Source organism: Corythoichthys intestinalis, chromosome 3 (genome assembly GCF_030265065.1).
Source record: "Corythoichthys intestinalis isolate RoL2023-P3 chromosome 3, ASM3026506v1, whole genome shotgun sequence".
Taxonomy (NCBI): Eukaryota; Metazoa; Chordata; class Actinopteri; order Syngnathiformes; family Syngnathidae; genus Corythoichthys; species Corythoichthys intestinalis.
Window position 1 is genome coordinate 14,056,509 of NC_080397.1, and position 17,541 is coordinate 14,074,049.

At 40.2% G+C, this 17,541-nt stretch overlaps 1 protein-coding gene across 7 annotated transcripts in view; it reads left to right on the top strand.

The window, feature by feature from the left end:
* The window catches only part of arb2a (ARB2 cotranscriptional regulator A), a 343,893-nt gene that overhangs the window by 17,796 nt on the left and 308,556 nt on the right, over positions 1 to 17,541 (top strand). For 6 of the 7 annotated variants that reach the window (XM_057832297.1, XM_057832294.1, XM_057832299.1 and 3 more), the window contains exon 5: positions 12,051 to 12,098. The exons of the other annotated variant lie outside the window; for it this stretch is intronic. In XM_057832297.1, coding sequence (XP_057688280.1) covers positions 12,051 to 12,098 — 48 coding nt within the window. The remainder of the gene's footprint in view (positions 1 to 12,050; positions 12,099 to 17,541) is intronic. 7 annotated transcript variants of the gene reach the window in all.

Here is a 17,541-nt window from a genome sequence, read left to right on the forward strand (position 1 = left end):
AAATAATCATCAAGCAATTATGTATGCAAATGTCAGTAAGTAAAATGGCTGAATGTCTTGTTGTGGCCTTCCACATTCGACTCAAATTGGATTTTTCTTTTGTTGTGGTTTTATATAACAGCTATTCCTAGCCTCGATTCCTATAGATAGTATATTATAATCTGTTTTAGGATTAAAACACTTTACAGTGTCTTTAAGAAAAATATAGACAAAGTAAAAACTTGTCCATTAATTAATAGGATAGAAAATGATTGCTACAACTGATGCCACTGTTTAAAAGATTCAGAAAAGTTAGTTCTGAAGCTTAGATGAGTACAGTGGTGCTTTGAGATATGCGTCAGGGCCCTTACATACAAGTGATTGTGGCGCCATGTCGCACCGAAATATAAGCCGCCACGCCTTGCAAATGACATGTTTTTTAAATTTTTTTTATTATTTTTAAAATTGTTTTTTTAGGCCGTTTTAAACTGGCGGCAGCAGAGTGTGAAGAGTTCAGCGGCAACCTATTCATTGTGTATTGTAATGTCTGTAACTAATCGCGGCCCCCTTAAGGGACGATCGGACTGGGGAGCTGTGACGCAGGGGGAAGGGAGTAGGAAGAATTGGGGAACGGGTGAGATAGCGAGAGATAGCGGTCGCATGTCGCGGCAGCGGGCTGTTATCTAGTTATTGTTTTTCTCTATTATTGTTACCACAATAAAGTGGGTATTCCAATACCGACTCCTCTCCTTCCCCGAATTCGGGGCATTACAGTAGTTTGGATCGGACTTTTCGGCGAAAGTGAGCGGTGGATGGCCGTCTTGGACGGAAGGCCAAGTTTGAATGAATTGCGCTGAGAGGCGGGGCCCAAAATAGAGCCAGAGCGCCACCGTGCTAAATTTGACAACGAGGGGCAGGCGTACTTATTATACTGTATCTGTGCTATGAGGCTGTTGCGACGGATATACACAATCACGGCTGACGAAACTTTGATAAATGCGCTTTTTTTCAAGTTTTGCGAGCTCTGGGACACTCATAAAATTACTCTGACTCCTCCCCTTGCTAAGTTAATGGTACCTCAACGTTTGTGTGGAAATTTAGTTCACGAACAACAACAAAAAATTATTCACTTTCTCACCGAAACTAGTAAAACTCTTTACATGGCCATTAGAATTTTCCCCCTACTCCTTGCAATGGGTCCGTTGACAGAAGGACTATCTATTATTGTTGTAGTAATGTAGTACGTATTAAGGCTAAATGAAAGGAAAAAGAAGGACTACGACGGGGGTCTGTAACCTGCGGCTCTAGAGCCGCGTGTGGCTGTTTAGCGCTGCCCTAGTGGCTCCTTGGAGCTTTTTCAAAGATTTTTGAAAATGGAAAAAGATGGGGGAGGGAAATATATTTTTTGTTTTAGGATGGTTTCTGTAGGAGGACGAACATGACATCATTGCCATTTTACAACAGAGTAGTCACATGGTGCGCCATTCTCTATAGGATCCAGTGCAGGGAAAATAAACATTTAATCATGAAGGCTAATTATGTATTTGTAGCCACCTTAGTCGTTTTGATAGTAGGCTAATATAGCTAATAGCCGGTGTTTTCATTGTGCTTTCATTATAAGGCTTTTACAAGGCTTTTATTTTTTTTGCGGCTCCAGACATACTGTATCAGTTTTTTTGGTCAAATATGGCTCTTTCAACATTTTGGGTTGGCGACCCCTGGGTCACTATGAGATATAAGTCGTACTATTGCTACGAGGAAAAAAAGTTGTATTATTACGTAGGGTACTGTAGCTGTAATCAGCTACGCATTTTACGTACATGTACCGTTGCTTAGAGCTGCAACATTAGCCTGGGTAATGAAATATTTCAAATATATCTTTGTTATGGTTCTCCTTGGGGGAAAAAACATGAAAAAAAAAAAATCGCCGTGGCACGACATGATGAGGCTGTCCTTCTCCGATGCAGCCCACCACCACATTTTCAAAAAATCCCAGGGGAAACCCTGTGTGTTCATTATTATTATATATATATTATTTTTAACCACACTCTTAACTGAAATCATGTTTTCCTATTGAAATGAATGGGAGTTTTTGTCACGCATTAGCATTAAGCTAGCGTACTAAAGGCTAAATTATGTGTGTGCATTTATAATAAAAAAAAAAAAAAAAGCGCTTTAGGCATATTTTACCCGAGTTTCCCTAGTTGCCTTCATGATGAGGTAAGTTTTGTTGAGTTCACTGCTATCATAGCGCAGTCGTTTCTCAAACTGGCACTCGCAAATCTAACCTCAAATGTTGAACAACTTGTACATGGGGCTGATTTTATCTCAAGGCACCAATGTGAGGGATGCCCCGATGCCCCCGATCCAATTATTTTCGAGGTATGTTATGCTGATGCTGATTCGATACCTATATTTTTATACAAGTAAAAATAATTTTGAAAAAATAAAATAAGCTCAAGAATATTACACGATGCCGTGTTACTAGCAGTTGTCTCACTCAGCAGACGTATTTTCTTCGTGGTTTGATTTACAGCAGCTGAAAAGCCTAATCGGAATGAAAACACGCTACTACTGGATCGGATGCAATCTTGTCACCAAATCTGATGCTGTCCGATGCTCAAAAATAGCTGTATCAGGTGCCGATACCGATACCGTGTATCAGATCGGGACATCCCTAGACACCACTATATATGTGTTTAGGCTCTCAGTGTGTCATAGAATAGAAATTTGGACCATGAAGTCACAAAACCCAATGACGAAAGAGAATAAACAGATTGAGATGTACTGTTGTTAACTATGGGGTTGTTTCAAATGATGGTGTTACCTTGGCTTGACGCTCACGCTGACTCACTCACTTGCCAAACAGAGCTGGAGGGAGAGCACTAACTTCACCCCCCTCCCTGTGTTGTTATTTTTCCTCCTGAAAGTGGGACATATGGTTTGTCAGACATCGCAAGGGTAGAATAAACATGCAAGGTTTGCCTCGTCTTCTCGGAAATATCCCAATGCCCTCTATCGACCACAATGAGTTTAAGCTAGAATAGGACACGGGCACCAATATTCATTTATCCATCCCCTCTACCATTCAAATGTTTTATGTCTTAGAGTGGTCTTAATATCCACTGTCTTAGTTAACCTCGGTTTAAAGTATTTTTCATTTCAATAACTCAACGACTCCTTTCATGTGCTTCCGAGTGGTGTTGCCCGGTGCGGCGAGGTCACCACCGCCTGTGTTGGTGTCAGTTGTAGTCTAATTCCTGCAATTCGGTGATGAATGTCTCTGATGGAACACGAGCATAGGGCCTGGCCCAGATGGAGCTCTATTAAGCTGTTAATAAACGAGGATTCTTCTCTGCTCTACCGGCATCTGTGACATGGAAGGCACTTACAAATTTGTAAACACACACACACACACACACGCACACACACACCCCCCCCACACACACACACGTATACATACACACAACCACACACACACACACACACATACACACACACACACACACTCACAGAGCCAAAATATTATAATGAAGTAAAGCAAGCCAGATGGCTGCATTAGAAAGCCGTCTCGTTTTCTCTTTATCTCTTCCTCACTCTCGTTTTCTTTCTGCCTGTCTATGCCATAATGTGCCACCACTCTCTGTTTAGTCGACGCTGTTCCTTATTCTGGATAATAGGTGCTGTATTAGTGGTGATTGCTTGACTCAGGTTAAGGACACTGCAAAAGTGTCCTGAAAGATGAAAAGGATTTTTTTTTTCCAAATCGATTTTTCAACACAATATAATATGTGATAAGTTTATTTCGTGTACATTTGTTTCTAAATACTAGGGATGTCCCGATCGATCGCATATTTTTGCACCCGAGTCTGAGTCACCTGATTTTGAGAATCTGCCGATACAGAGTCCCAATCTGATTTTTTTTTTTTTTTTTTTATCTGAACAAAAGTTCCAAACATTTTACAAACATTATACTGTTTACAGTACTTCCTCTTCTGCTTTTTCCGGGAGTGTTGCGGAGTATAAAAGGAATATATTTTTGTTTCTTTTGGCAATGCCATTGTATATCTGGATTATTTTCTTACTTTTTAACCCTTTAAAAAATATATATATAATTTATACAGTGGTACCTCGACATACGATCGCTTCGACACTTGATCTTTTCGACATCCGACGTAAAAATTTGACTCGCCATTTGTTTCTACATCCGACAAAGACATGCTTTAAATGTGACGATTTATGAGAGCATCGCAGTTTCATTGTTTTACCTCAAGACGGACGCACGGCGGATTTTCGTGTGAGAGAAATCAACATGGGTTCCAAGTCTGTTAGTGCAGGTGGTGATAAAAGAAAATGGTGACGCCTTCCATTGAAATGACGATGGAAAAGAAATATGAGCGTAGTGTGCGCGGTCCGTCAAGTGGCTTGACAATACCGCCATAGAATGTCGACCATCTCGACGGTCCTCCCCCGATAAGTTAAGATGACAATTATTATTATTGTAACATTGCCAAAGAAATCACCAGCTTCGTCAGGTTTCTAATCATTTATTTCAGAATTTGTGCAACACAACATGCCGACTGTCCGCCGCAGCTGACGCCATCAACAGAACATGAAAAGTGAAAGTTAAAACTGTGTGGCATCCCCTCTGCCTGGGCTACCGGCCGCGGGGGTGGGGTGGGGGGTCGGGGCTCCGATCTTGCATCGCCCCGTGGCAGTTCCTCGGCGTTCTCCTGCCTCCGCCTTCCCCTCTTCTCTGACTGGACATCCGCCCTGCGCTCTGTCGCGGGTTGCTGGCTGGGCGCCGGTGTATCAGCGGGGTGTTGCCGGCACCGGCGGGGGGCCCTGCCCTGCCTTGGGCTTGGTGGGCCGCTGGGGGTCCCGTGGCGTGCCGTGGCGGTTGGGGGGCTGCGGCTGTGGCTCGTGGCCCGGGTGGGCGGGCGGGGGTGGGGGTAGACGTGGGGTTGGTGGTGCGTCCCCTCCTGCCATCCCTGAAGGCCGGTTGATGGGTGCGCGGGTGGCCCGGGGGACCACCCCGGATCCCGGGAGGGGGACGATGGCTCCTTTGCTGGGCTGCGGGAGGAGGGATGGGCTGCGCTTGACCCCCCAGCCCCCGACCACCCTCCCTCCCCGTGCTGGCTGGGTGGGGGCTGTGGCCCTGGATTGGTGCCCGCGCGGCTTCTCCGCCCGTCTGCGTGGATGTCGCGCGTCCAGTGGGGCTCGCGTGCTGCTGGATGCGGTAGGGCATGCTCGGGTTGGGGGTCCTGGTGCTGGGGTTGGCGATGGGGCGGCGTAGGGTTGGTAACCAACTGGCTTACTTTCATAAGAGATTCACATGATTACTGGGTTCTAGATCACAGAACTGATTTGTGTACACTCTACCTCTTTCATTCCCTTAGCTTATAGACACCCCCACCCCCGTCCCCCTCTTTAACTGGCCAATAGGCCCCCACATGGTGTGAGCCGGAAATGCATCTCGCTGACGATGGCACCAGCATATTAATAATTAGTCTAGATGTTCTATGTATTTCTTGTTGTTGTTTGTGTATGTGTTTCTTTTCTTTCTTCTCTTGTGTTGCTTTTCTTGTGTCCCCCCATAATCCCTTCCTGTTCGCTGCTTTGTCATAATAAAAAGGTATTTTGAATGATCACAATAGGAGTATATCAGACTCTCAATGTGAAACATTAAAACTGTTCAGACAACCCGGGCACTTAGACTTCCATTCTCTGTGTCAAACAGCTGAACAGGACAGGTTAAAAAAAACCAAAAAAAAAAACTGTAATGCACCTCTCTTACTTTGTCACGTCAGCCACGGGGTGCGTTCAGGTACACCACGCAAAACACATCCGCCACATTAGAACCTGATTCGTTACATTATTATAGGTATTGTTTTTATTATTACATATTATTATATTTTTATTTCGATTTTTATTTATAATTTATATGTTTTGCTCTGTTTAATTGCTGTTTGCAATAGTATCAGCAGTATTTATTAAGGATTTAGTATGGGTTTGTGGGCTGTGGAACGAATTAATGGAATTATAATGTATTCTTACGGAAAAATCCTGCTAGCCCTACAACCATTTCGACTTACAAACAAGGTTCTGGAACGAATTAACTTCGTATGTAGAGGTACCACTGTATATATATTTGAAATCAAAACCCGATCCCTTTCACCCAATTCCGATCCTCTGAAAAAATAGCGCGATCGGCCCGATTTCCAATCACATGATCGGATCGGGGCATCTCTACTAAATACTGATATGCAACTCTTTGTTACTATTTTGTCAGAAATTTCAGAAAATGAGGTGATATTATTGAATAGAATATCACATAGAGTAAAATATTTAAATTTACGGTACAGTATTTAATTAAAACAAATGTTTTAAATGGAAACTAAATGCATTTTTTATTCAAAATCTATCAAAAGATGACATTCTAATTGATGCTGTGTTTGTGGAATACTGAGTCGGTGCTTTGCTTTGACTGTACCTTGCGTACATTGGCATTGTTGGGTGCAATGTCTCATCATTTTTCATGGAGTTCAGGTAAAGGGAATTTGTCGAACAATCACAGTTTTAGCACAGTTACAACATGGTTATTAAACAAGCTTTTAAGACCAAAATATAGAGTTGTCCAATAATGACTTTTTAACCGATATACCAATATTGTCCAACTCAACCCATTACCAATATCAAACCGATACTGATATATGTGGTTGTTGACTTAAAATATTATATTATTATTATTATTATATTATAACTGCTGTGCTAAGATGTGACCAGCCCTTGTACAAAGGCAGAAGGCTTCTACATTCACTTTGAAAGCAACATGCATATTGGCCCAAAAGCGATAATGAAAATCGATGTCGATCTCATCCGATATCATTTTCAAATTCTTTTATCGGCTGATATTATCGACTACCAGATAATATCGGACAACTCCACCAAAATACTTTGGATTTGTTCACAAATTCTTTTGTTTACAGCTTTCACATTAAATCATTAAGTTCCATTGACAACAATACACAACCAATTCATTTAAACTGGGAGGACTGGCTGTGAGTGCAAATATTTCAGTGCCATTGACGGCCCAGACCTTCAATCTATTTTGACTTGGTCCTGGCATCGATCATTCGCTGCTAGCATTTCCCAATCAAAAAGGATTTGAATGTCTTGTGCGGTCAATGGCAGCCAATGAGTTAAAAGAAAGTTGAAAATACTGAATTCTTGAGAGCTTCTCCATACCCCCCCCCCCCCCCCCCCATTTTAATGACTTCAATTAGGAAGCTTGGATACCTCAGTCTTGTGCTTTCGGCAGCAGAAGTCATGAAACTTTTTCTTGCAAAGTTCATGAAATCCCCAGAAGAAGGACTGACTGTAAATGGCAGCTGTCTGCCCTTCCTGACTCACCACCACCATCATCGTCATCATCTCCCAGCCACACTTTGAAATACGGGCAAAAAGAAGTTGGCACCGTCACACGAAAATGGTGGCAGGGGTGAAGTGAATTAGATTTGAAAGAGAAGGGAATCCTACAAAGCACGGGGAAGGGAGGTGTCAGTGCTGGTCGTCGCAGCGCTGGCATCTGTCGCCAACGCCGTCACCCACGGTGGCATTCGCTACTTTGAATTAGTGAGCTCCTGGCTTCTCAGTTAACACCTGAGGAGGTCATTATGAAGCTATTAAGGGAAAAGGAGTGGGAGCGAGAAAGAAGAATACCTTATACTGTCTAGTGTAAACAGTCTGTCAGTCTGAGAACTTTCACTCTCGCTGGAGATCCGTCGCTCCTTAGACAGAATGACAAGAGCCCTCGGGAATAATGCCTGGCTAAGGACTGACAGATCACAAATTCGCAACACTAAGCCCTATTTTAATACCACTTTCTGTTTGTACACAAGGCCTGTGACTTGAAATAAACAACCCGTTTCTATTTCCTAATACTCTCTCTCATTTTTGCATTCTCTTACTCTGAGGAAGCTTTGTTGTTGTACTAACTGCTGTGTTGTGTGCATTGTTTGGGGGGATTTTTCTTTTCTCCATCCTCTACTCTATTTTTTTAAGTGCAAATTCTTTCCTGACTGTAGACACTGATGCAGCACAAAGCACCTCTTTGGATTTCATAATATAAATGGCTTTATTGCCTTTTCTTGCGCACCAGTTTGTTTGGCTAGATGGTATTTTTCGAGTACTGGACAACAGAGGTGAGATATATGTGTGCTTGAAATTTATGGAGTGAAAATGCGTGCAGAATTTAGCATCTCTGCCAAGTTTTAATGTTTGCCATTGTTTCTTGCGATAGGTCACCAAAATTAGACAAGTTTCTAATTGAGCAGTAAACCATGCACCCCATACATTGCGTTCAGACTGCAGGCACATCTGATTACAATCAGATTTTCACAAATTTGCTGCTGAAACATTTCATAGATTCGAGTGAATAAACAAAATGGCATGTCTAAGCAACGGTGATGTTGATCGATCTGTTGCATTTTAATTGATTTGGATTTGATTGTGCTCGATTAATTGTCTAGATTCTTTACGACTTGACCGATTCTCACTATCAAAGGCTGCCTTCAGACTGCAGACATATCTGATTCCAGTCAGATTCCTCCTCAAATCTGATTTTTCGTGCTGACTGTTCACACTACTTTTAGCAAATGTCCAAATCAAATCTGGGCCTGTTCAGACTGGGCCACATTATTGACACAACTGACAGGTTGCGGTGGCAACGAAGGCGTCACGGACAGTCAAAACCTATCTGAGCTGCTCAGACTTGCCTGTATCTGATATGAAAGTACCAGTATGTGGTTTTAATCCATCTCGTAAAAATTAGATTTCTGTGATTTGTGACTGTTCTGACTACAAAAGACAAATCCAGTTTCAATCTGGATGGGTTAAAAATTGGTTTTTGGCTGCGAGTCTGAACAAGAACCTGTGCAGCCATTGAACACCACTGACAAGGATGCAACTTGGACCCAAATGCATGATTTTTCAGTAAAAAAAATACAGGTTTAATGATCAGTTCAAAAGGTGACAACGAAAAATATCACAAGAATTGCTGGAAGTAAAAAAAACGTTGGTTCAACACTAACTGACTAACTGACTAACTAACTCAGTGTGATCCACAAAGTAACAGAATAAGCATTGGTTCCAACATAAATCTTGGCAAAAAGATTACAAAAGGTGGTGGCACAAGAGGCCGAGTATTTATACAAAGGGTCACAGGTGGATACAATTAGTATGATTAGGAAACATAAGGGCAGGAAGTAAAGGTGAAACAAGGGATGTAACTACCAAAATAAGAGCCTACATGGAAAAAACAAGGAAACCCTGACAGGAAAGACGAGACATGACAACCACGCTTCATCTTCAGTTTCATGCTAAAATATATCCACAGAGCTGTGAAATTCAATCTTGTAAAACTTGTAAACATATGACTAAATACGCTTATCAACTGAAATAGGTTTCAGTAAATCAGTACTGTCTACAGAAATATTTCACCAGTGTGTGTAAGAGCTAATCCTGAATTACAGCATTTCCTTAACTGCTCCTCATAGGATCACCTCATTTTCACCTAAGGTGTGGTCAGACAAGCCAAGCGTGACTGTTGTAATAACTGGGAAGACCCGTTATTGAACACAAAACGACAGACGTGCTCTCTCTGAACGTGGGAGGTCTAAGCTTCACAATGTAACCACCTCCAGTCCTCATTAATCCTTGAGGCTGGTGTTTTATGGAGAGATTGTTATGTGGATGAAGAGTTTATATCACTGCCCAGCCACTTCAAGGAGTCTTATCAAGGCCTTGAACTGTAAGATAGCCACTTCCCTCCCCTTCATCTGTGCAGCCTTCCATTGCTCCTCCTGTCAGCTGTTCACGAAAGTGGGAGCTGGCACCAGATTCTTCCTTCTGGGGATTCCCGCCACATTGCTCCTCTTTTGTCTTCTCTTATTCCTCTCACTGAGCTCTTCCTTCTTGATCCCTCTGTTCTTGCTTTCATTGGCTCATCGCTTCCCCCGCACAAATAAACCTCAGACATGGAGATGACCTCATTCACAGCAGACAAAGCTCCGATTCTCACAGAGTTACTTTCACGGTCATCCAGTGACCCACTATCGATCTTCCTTGCAAGCTTCATAGTGTCAACGTCTCTGTGTGTCTGCACTTACAACACAGTACTCTGTCCAAAGATAAAGTTCAATCACATCCTGTGATTGGTGTCATATGCACTTGCCAGTGAGATACCCAATACAGAACTGATGTGCCTCGATTTAGTCTCTCATAAATACCGTATTTTTCAGATTATAAATCTCAGTTTTTTTTTTCATAATTTGGCCGGGGATGTGATTTATACTCTAGAGTGACTTCAGTGTGAACAAATTATTATATTATTTCACGTTATTTTCACATGATATTCTATATTCTTTCTGATATACTAGTAGTTATCCGATAACTCTTAATAGCTATGTTATATTAAGATACCGGGCACATTCTCAGTTTGTTGTTTATTCGTCATGTAACGTTTAGCATACCGTATGCTTATTCAGCCTGTTGTTCTCTATTCTATTTTTATTTAAAATTCCCTTTCAAGATGACATGGCTGTTCTTGGTGTTGGATTTCATTAAATAAATTTCCCCCCAAAATGCGACTTGTACTCCAGTGCGACTTACAGTGAAGAGCAGAAATATTTGCACCCCTTGTGATTCCCCCACTTAGAAAATAGGTAGAGGTCTGAAATTTCAATCATAGATGCATTTCCACTTCTAGAGACATAATCTAAAAAACAAATCTGGAACTCTCATTGTATGATTTTTAAAAATAATTTATTTGTAATTTACTGGGGTTCATAAGTATTTGTACCCCTGAGAAAATCAGTAGTAATATTTAGTGCAAAAGCCTTTGCTTGCAATTACAGAAGTTAGACGCTTTCTGTAGCTCTTCACCAGGTTTTCACATACGGAAACAGGGATTTTGGCCCATTCCTCCACAGAAATCTTCTCTAGATTAGTGTTTTTCATGTGCCGTGAGAAATTATCCAATATCGCATTTTTATTTTATTTTTTTTACGTCGTCTGCGGAGTTGCAGTAGGAAGGAGGAGGTAGAAAGTTGCGGTCGTGTGCAGATGAGCGAGGTATTGCTCTTGTCGTGTTACATCGGCTTATTATCTGATGAACACTACTACAGTACAGACAACTTTTCAGTACCTCTGATTAAGATCAACAAGGAAACATCTCAAGTGCATAGTGCATCGAAGAATTGAAGCTAAACTAATTTCCTCTGGAGTAAAGCGGCCAATGAGGTAATTTAGTTTGTGTTATTTGTTAGTTTGCGTTAATTGACTTAGTTTCTGTTAGTGTAGTTATGTATTCCTGTTTTATGTTTCTGTGTGAATATAATTTGACTTCATGTATATATTTATCTGTGCTGTATGAAAATCATCTGACTTAATGTATATATTTGTCTGAACTGACTTTTTGTATATTTTTATCTGTATTGTTCAGTTCTCAAGGCATTGTCACGGCATTGTCAAGGCAATTCAAGGCATTGTCAAGGCAAATCAAGTTCTGTGATAAAATCCCGTAAAAGAGAAACAGCTTGGTTCGTCAGTTCGACTCGAGAGGGAATTACACCAAATTCACTGGTAAAGATGTGGAAGAACATACAAATGTTCAGTTAAAGAGATGGCTTGAGTGTCAAGGGCTGAAAAAGAACAGAGCCGACTTAGCGTAGCCTTAGCTTTTTTATCGACACCTTTTTCTTAACACCACTGACAATGACATTCTCCTGTTTCAGCAATCTATCCTTTACAACCATATGCCCTGTCTATCTTATAAATTATGTCTTCTGGCTGTCTTACGTCTCTGACCGCTCTTTTGGGCAATTTACATTGCTATTTTCGTGTAGCGATCGCAAATGCTACTCGTTCACAGCTATCGAACACTTTTAATTTTTTTCATTTATAACAAATCTTCATTCTATAATTTATTTACACTTCCCCGATACTAAAGTTTTTTTTTTACAACAGAAAAGGAAACACTGGCAGTCAGATAACATTTTAATTCTTTTCAGGTCATTCATTGTCAGACAGAAGCAGCACGGCAAAAGGCCACGCTAAAAGTAAGTAAAAATATCAAAATGGCTTATGTCTTAGTCCTCTGAAGGACCGTGCCAACCCAACAAAATGTTTACTGCATATGAAATGTGAATAGCTTTACCTTGCTGGTGTTAAACGTCCGCGTAAGTTGATCAATTCTTCACGTTATTTCCTCAGAGTTTTTGGTTTCGGGAAACGTATGAAGAAAATATCCTTCATATGTCGTAATGTCGAGAGTCGTTTCTACAAGTTCCATAGCAGCAGTGCTTGATTAGCATGTTCGGTTTTGAAAGATTACTTGAGAAAAGTAACAGAAATATAATGGTTTTTATGTAAGGGCGGGGCTTTACTTCCACTTCACGATGAGACGTCATGGTCTAAAAATAACATTCGTACGGTACGCTATTGTCCCATAGCCTTTTCCAGCTTTGTGGAGCTCAACAATTTTTTTCTCTGGTGTGTTTCGAAAGCTCTCTGGTCTTGACTGTCATAATCCACACAGTTGACAATAAAGAGCTCAAACAGGTGGTGGGTGGTTGGTTACTCATGGGGGTTAAGGTGGACTTTTTTTTAGGTAGACTGACAACTCTTTGAGTGTCATAATTAGAGGTGGGAATCTATGGGCACCTAACGATTCCATTACGATTCATAGGCTACGATTCGATTATAAATCGATTATTGATGCACCCCCTCAGCTATTATCTGCTTTTAATGTTTCGTACATTAATTACAAAAATTGTACAAAAATCCTCTTAGGCTTAGATAAACAACTATTTCAGTATCAAGTTAAAAGTTCAAAACAGTAAATAAAATACTCAAGTCCCCATTCTGTATCAGCAGCTTTAAACTACATTCACTTAATTAAATGTCGTCAATCAACCGTTAAAGTTGTTAAAATTGCTCCCTGTCAGGGAATGCGGGAAGGCAGGTGGTGTGGACCCAATTGCAGGGAAACAAAAAGCAGCAAGGAAGGTGGAGGAGAACTCAAAACACGTTTTAATAACAACTGACCAAAAGCACAAAGTACAACCAAAAGGACTGGGGATCAAAAAGGCAATGTTCAAACAGAAACTTACTTAAACGGAGGGACTGGTACACGAGGGCTTGGACAGGTCTTGACTTTGGCAGACGTAGACATAGACAATGACGCAACAACGAGTGAACAGAAAATGGGAGCTTATATACACACAAGCAGACAAGGGGTAACGAGACAACAAGGAACAGGTGAGCACAGGAGGATAGACTAGGAGAAGGCACATCAGGTGAAATCAATGGGCAATCACAGGGACAAGTCACACTAGGAGAAAACAAACACAAAACCTAACACTCCCGTTAATACATAATTTCCCTTCTGTCTATTTTCGTCATGCGCAAGTTTTAAATCTGTTTTAAAGATTCAAGTCAAGATTTTGCCGATTTAGGACTATTTTAGACAAAAAGTTAATTAGGTTCACTTGGAAGGTTCGCTACAACAGTCTTCCAGGGAAGTCTACTGTTTTAAGATGGCGGAAATTATGTCATTTTGCATCTAGTTTTCTATACATGTGCTGCTAACGCCGCCGAGTGTCATTTCCCATCTAGTTCTTTATACATGTGATATCTACCGTAGCATTATGTGGACGTAGTTTGTAGCGGCTTTCGGCAGCAGTCAGGTATTATTGTTTTTTTTTGTTTTTTTAATCTAGCGGCATAAGTTGAGCCAAAGCTGTGAGTTGAGCATTGTCATTACCCGGGTAATTACAAGCATGATGTTTACTCTCGGTCCGTTCCTCATTGCGTCCCGAAGACTGCGTTGGCTGTGTTTTAGTTCCGCTTTACTTGTTGTATTTTAAATAATCTGAATTTGGATTTTTGTGAATCGTTCTCGAATATTCCAGGGCCAAATCACTAGTAATCTAAAAATCGGAAATTTTACACACCTCTAGTCATAATATTTCCTTATTCTCAGGGGTGCAAATACTTATGAACCCCAGTAAATTACAAAAGATGTGTGTGAGTTCCGGATTTTTTTTTTTTTTTATTAGATTATGTCTCGATAAGTGGAAATGCATTTATGATTGAAATTTCAGACCTCTATCTATTTTCTAATTGGGTGAACTTGCGAAATACAAATGCTTCTGCTCCTCACTGTATGTTTTTTGTCCCTCTTCATTGCGCATTTTTTAGCTGGTGCGACTTACTCAGACTCTTACTATACTCAGAAGCGACTTAAAGTCTGAAAAATACAGTACATGTATTTTATTTTCTGCCTTAAAAAAAAAAAAAAAAAAAAAAAGCATAGACTAAACATACACCTTAAATTAAGTAGTCAACATTTAGAATTTTGATTTGCTATGTACTGTATCTTTAGTGTACTTTACAATTGTAACAATTTTAATTGTTTTCTATCACCTTCTCAAGCTATTTCTTATCCTCGATGAGAGGGTGCTCAGCCACCTGAGGCCCTGAGCAAATAATGGAATGTATAGTGCAAATGAAATTTCCTGCAAGGCCTATTGATGTTATTATAAAGTAGCATACCAAAGCCCCAAATCATTTAAATCTTCATCAGTCCTTCTGACATTTTAGTGAATTAGCTGGGTGTGTTGGGGGGAGGATTTTGGCCCTGCATGCTGTTTTTCACCATAGGGTCAAACAGTAGATCGATTGTCTCATTTGAACTAACGGTTTGGTTTTGATTGGCTATCATAACGCTAATACGTGTCTGGCACGGATGTTATTTGTTCATGCTCTTCATAAGCAGTAAATCAAGTTAGCATTGAGCTTGTTTTTCGCATGAACGAGAACAGCGCTTTTGTTTAAGCAGAGTAATGAGTTATTATTGCTAGCCTCCACTTTTAATGTCGTGTTGAATATGCGTGGATTTCAGAACTCACAGCTCACTCACCTGGTGGATTGATTTCAATGTTTCAATGCCAAAATCATAATCTGAAGCTTTCTTCCCTTAGGTACTGATTATGGTATACTAGTATAAATGATGAGCTTTTAATAGGTGTTCAAATTAAATCCATCGCGATACGATATTGATGTTTTTTGGACAATACTTGTTGATATTTTAAAGTCTGTCACAGTGCAACTCGATTTAAAACATTACGTGCACATTTAACAATGTTACAGTTCACCTGAAGTGATAAAATAATAGAAAGAAATTTAAAAGGTTTTGACCGTTTCCTTGCTGAAACATTTAAGACATTTGAATGCAAACCAATTTTAACGGTACATCAAAACAATAATGATGTTCATCAATGTTTTATGTTTTGATCGATGTGATTGCTTCATGAATTATTGTACTGATACCGCTCTACCTTTTAACATGTTTTGATATTACTAAATACCCACTTTTGGGTCGACTACAACATCATTTTCACTGCAAAGTATGCACGCTAATGTATCCTGAAAGATTCCTGACCATAAAATACAGTATCACCATAAATGAAGCTTATGAAGTTTTATCTAAAGATGATGTCACTCTGCTGTGTGCGATTCTCTGGGTACCTCACGATATTATACAGTTTGAGATACGAGGCTCATGAAAACGATGATCCCCCCCATATGGTGATACAACAATTATCGATACATGGGTCAGAAAATCATTCTAGGATAATGTACAAAACAACAAATAAACAAAAAAAACCAAGCTGTTATCGTCCCCCTGCTGTGAATTGGAGTGAGTTTATCTCTAGTAAGCGTCCAATCCGTTTGAAGTGGAAGGGATGGCAGGGAATAAACCGTTCATTCCCTGCCATCCCTTCCACTTCCAACGGCCTGGACGGCTATGGCTGTCAGTGGCAGCCAATGCAGGGCAATGAGTTTATTTCAGGGCATTGCACGTCATTTCCTATTGATTTTCGGTCACTTCCTTTTCATTTTGGGGCACTTGAGGGTCACTTCCTGGGTGTATTTTTGGGGCATTTGCGGGACACCTTCTGTTGATTTTGGGTTTCTGGAAAGGAAGTGACTCACGAATAGGCATGTGCCGGTATGAGATTTTGACGGTACGATAACCGTGAGCAAAAATACTGCGGTTTCACAGTATCACGGTATTGCAATTACAGTATAGCTCCCAAAAATTTTGAGATTTCTGGGTTAAAAAAAAAAATTTTTTTTTCATTGAACAGGATTTTTTTTTTCCAGACCGTAGTTGCAAATTGGAACATGAATATATTGTTAAAATAAATAAATTATCAATAAAAAAATATTTTCAATAAAATTAAAATAAATATAACTTATAGACTATACCCACAGCCACAGCTCAAGTTGCTCAAGATTAGAGCAAGAACAAAATAATTTCTATAAAAAAGTAAAAACACTTCTGAATAAAATTTTTAAAAATTTATACTGCATGACTTTTTTTTTTGGAGGGTGGAAAAGCTTAAGTGAAGTTTCGCCATTTTCAGCCACCGTGTCAACTCTAGTCTACATGATGTCATGCCTTTGTGTTAAAAAGAACATAAAGAATTCATAAGTTAGTTAAAATGTCAATATTGTTGTGGAAAGGTTTCATCTAAAAAAAAAAATAAAAATAAAACTTTGGGAGCGAGACCTCGCCTTGATCCAGCGAACGTGGATTTGTGCTTAGGGCAAGATCATCTTTCGCAATTACCAATCTTTGACGCTATCACTTTTTCCCTTTCATTCAAGTGAATCAAGCTTGTTTTCTCACTCTGCGGCTGTAACACTCAACGAAGTTGCTTTCCCAGCTAAGCCTAGGCTAACATTCATCTTTGTAAGCTTTTAGTTAGTTTGTATATTGAATTTGAAAGGAAAATTTGTGTTTTCTTTTTGGCAAACTTTTTCCATGGTGCTAATCTGTTGAAGCTACTCACATGGAAAAATCTAATTGTACAACATTTTAAATGTATTCATTTTGCATATTACACTTACCACAATTTGAGAGCTCAATAAATTGAAGAACAGTACGCCTTATGTTTGGAGTATTTGTTTTTGGGTTAGCTGGCTGTCTAGCCGATAGCGTCACTTTCACACACAGCAACAAACGGGAGGGGGTGAGCGCTGCTACGCCAAGCCGCTTCTGGCTGCATTTTTGACGCAAGAATAATAGCGAAATACCGTACTACGATCTGGCGGAAAATTTTAGTGGTTTTGAAACCGCAACGTTTTCACACCACGGTAGACCGTGAAACCGGTAACCGGCACATGCCTACTCACGAAGTTCCCCAAATAAATATGAAGTAACTCAAAATTAATAGGAAGTAGCGTCTACTCTAAATGCCCTAAAAGGAACAAGAAAGGACCTGTAAATGCACACAAAAGACTGGCTGTGAATGCTCGCTAGACGTCCAATCCATTCAAAATGAATTGGATATCTAGCGCCGTCAATGGCAGCCAGTGAACGTATAATGGAAGATTTTGGTAGAAACCTGTTGGTTCCTTTTTTAAAATGTATTTAAACAGTGACACATTTTTAAAACGATATAGTGATTCTTGGTGGGAGCATATGGATAA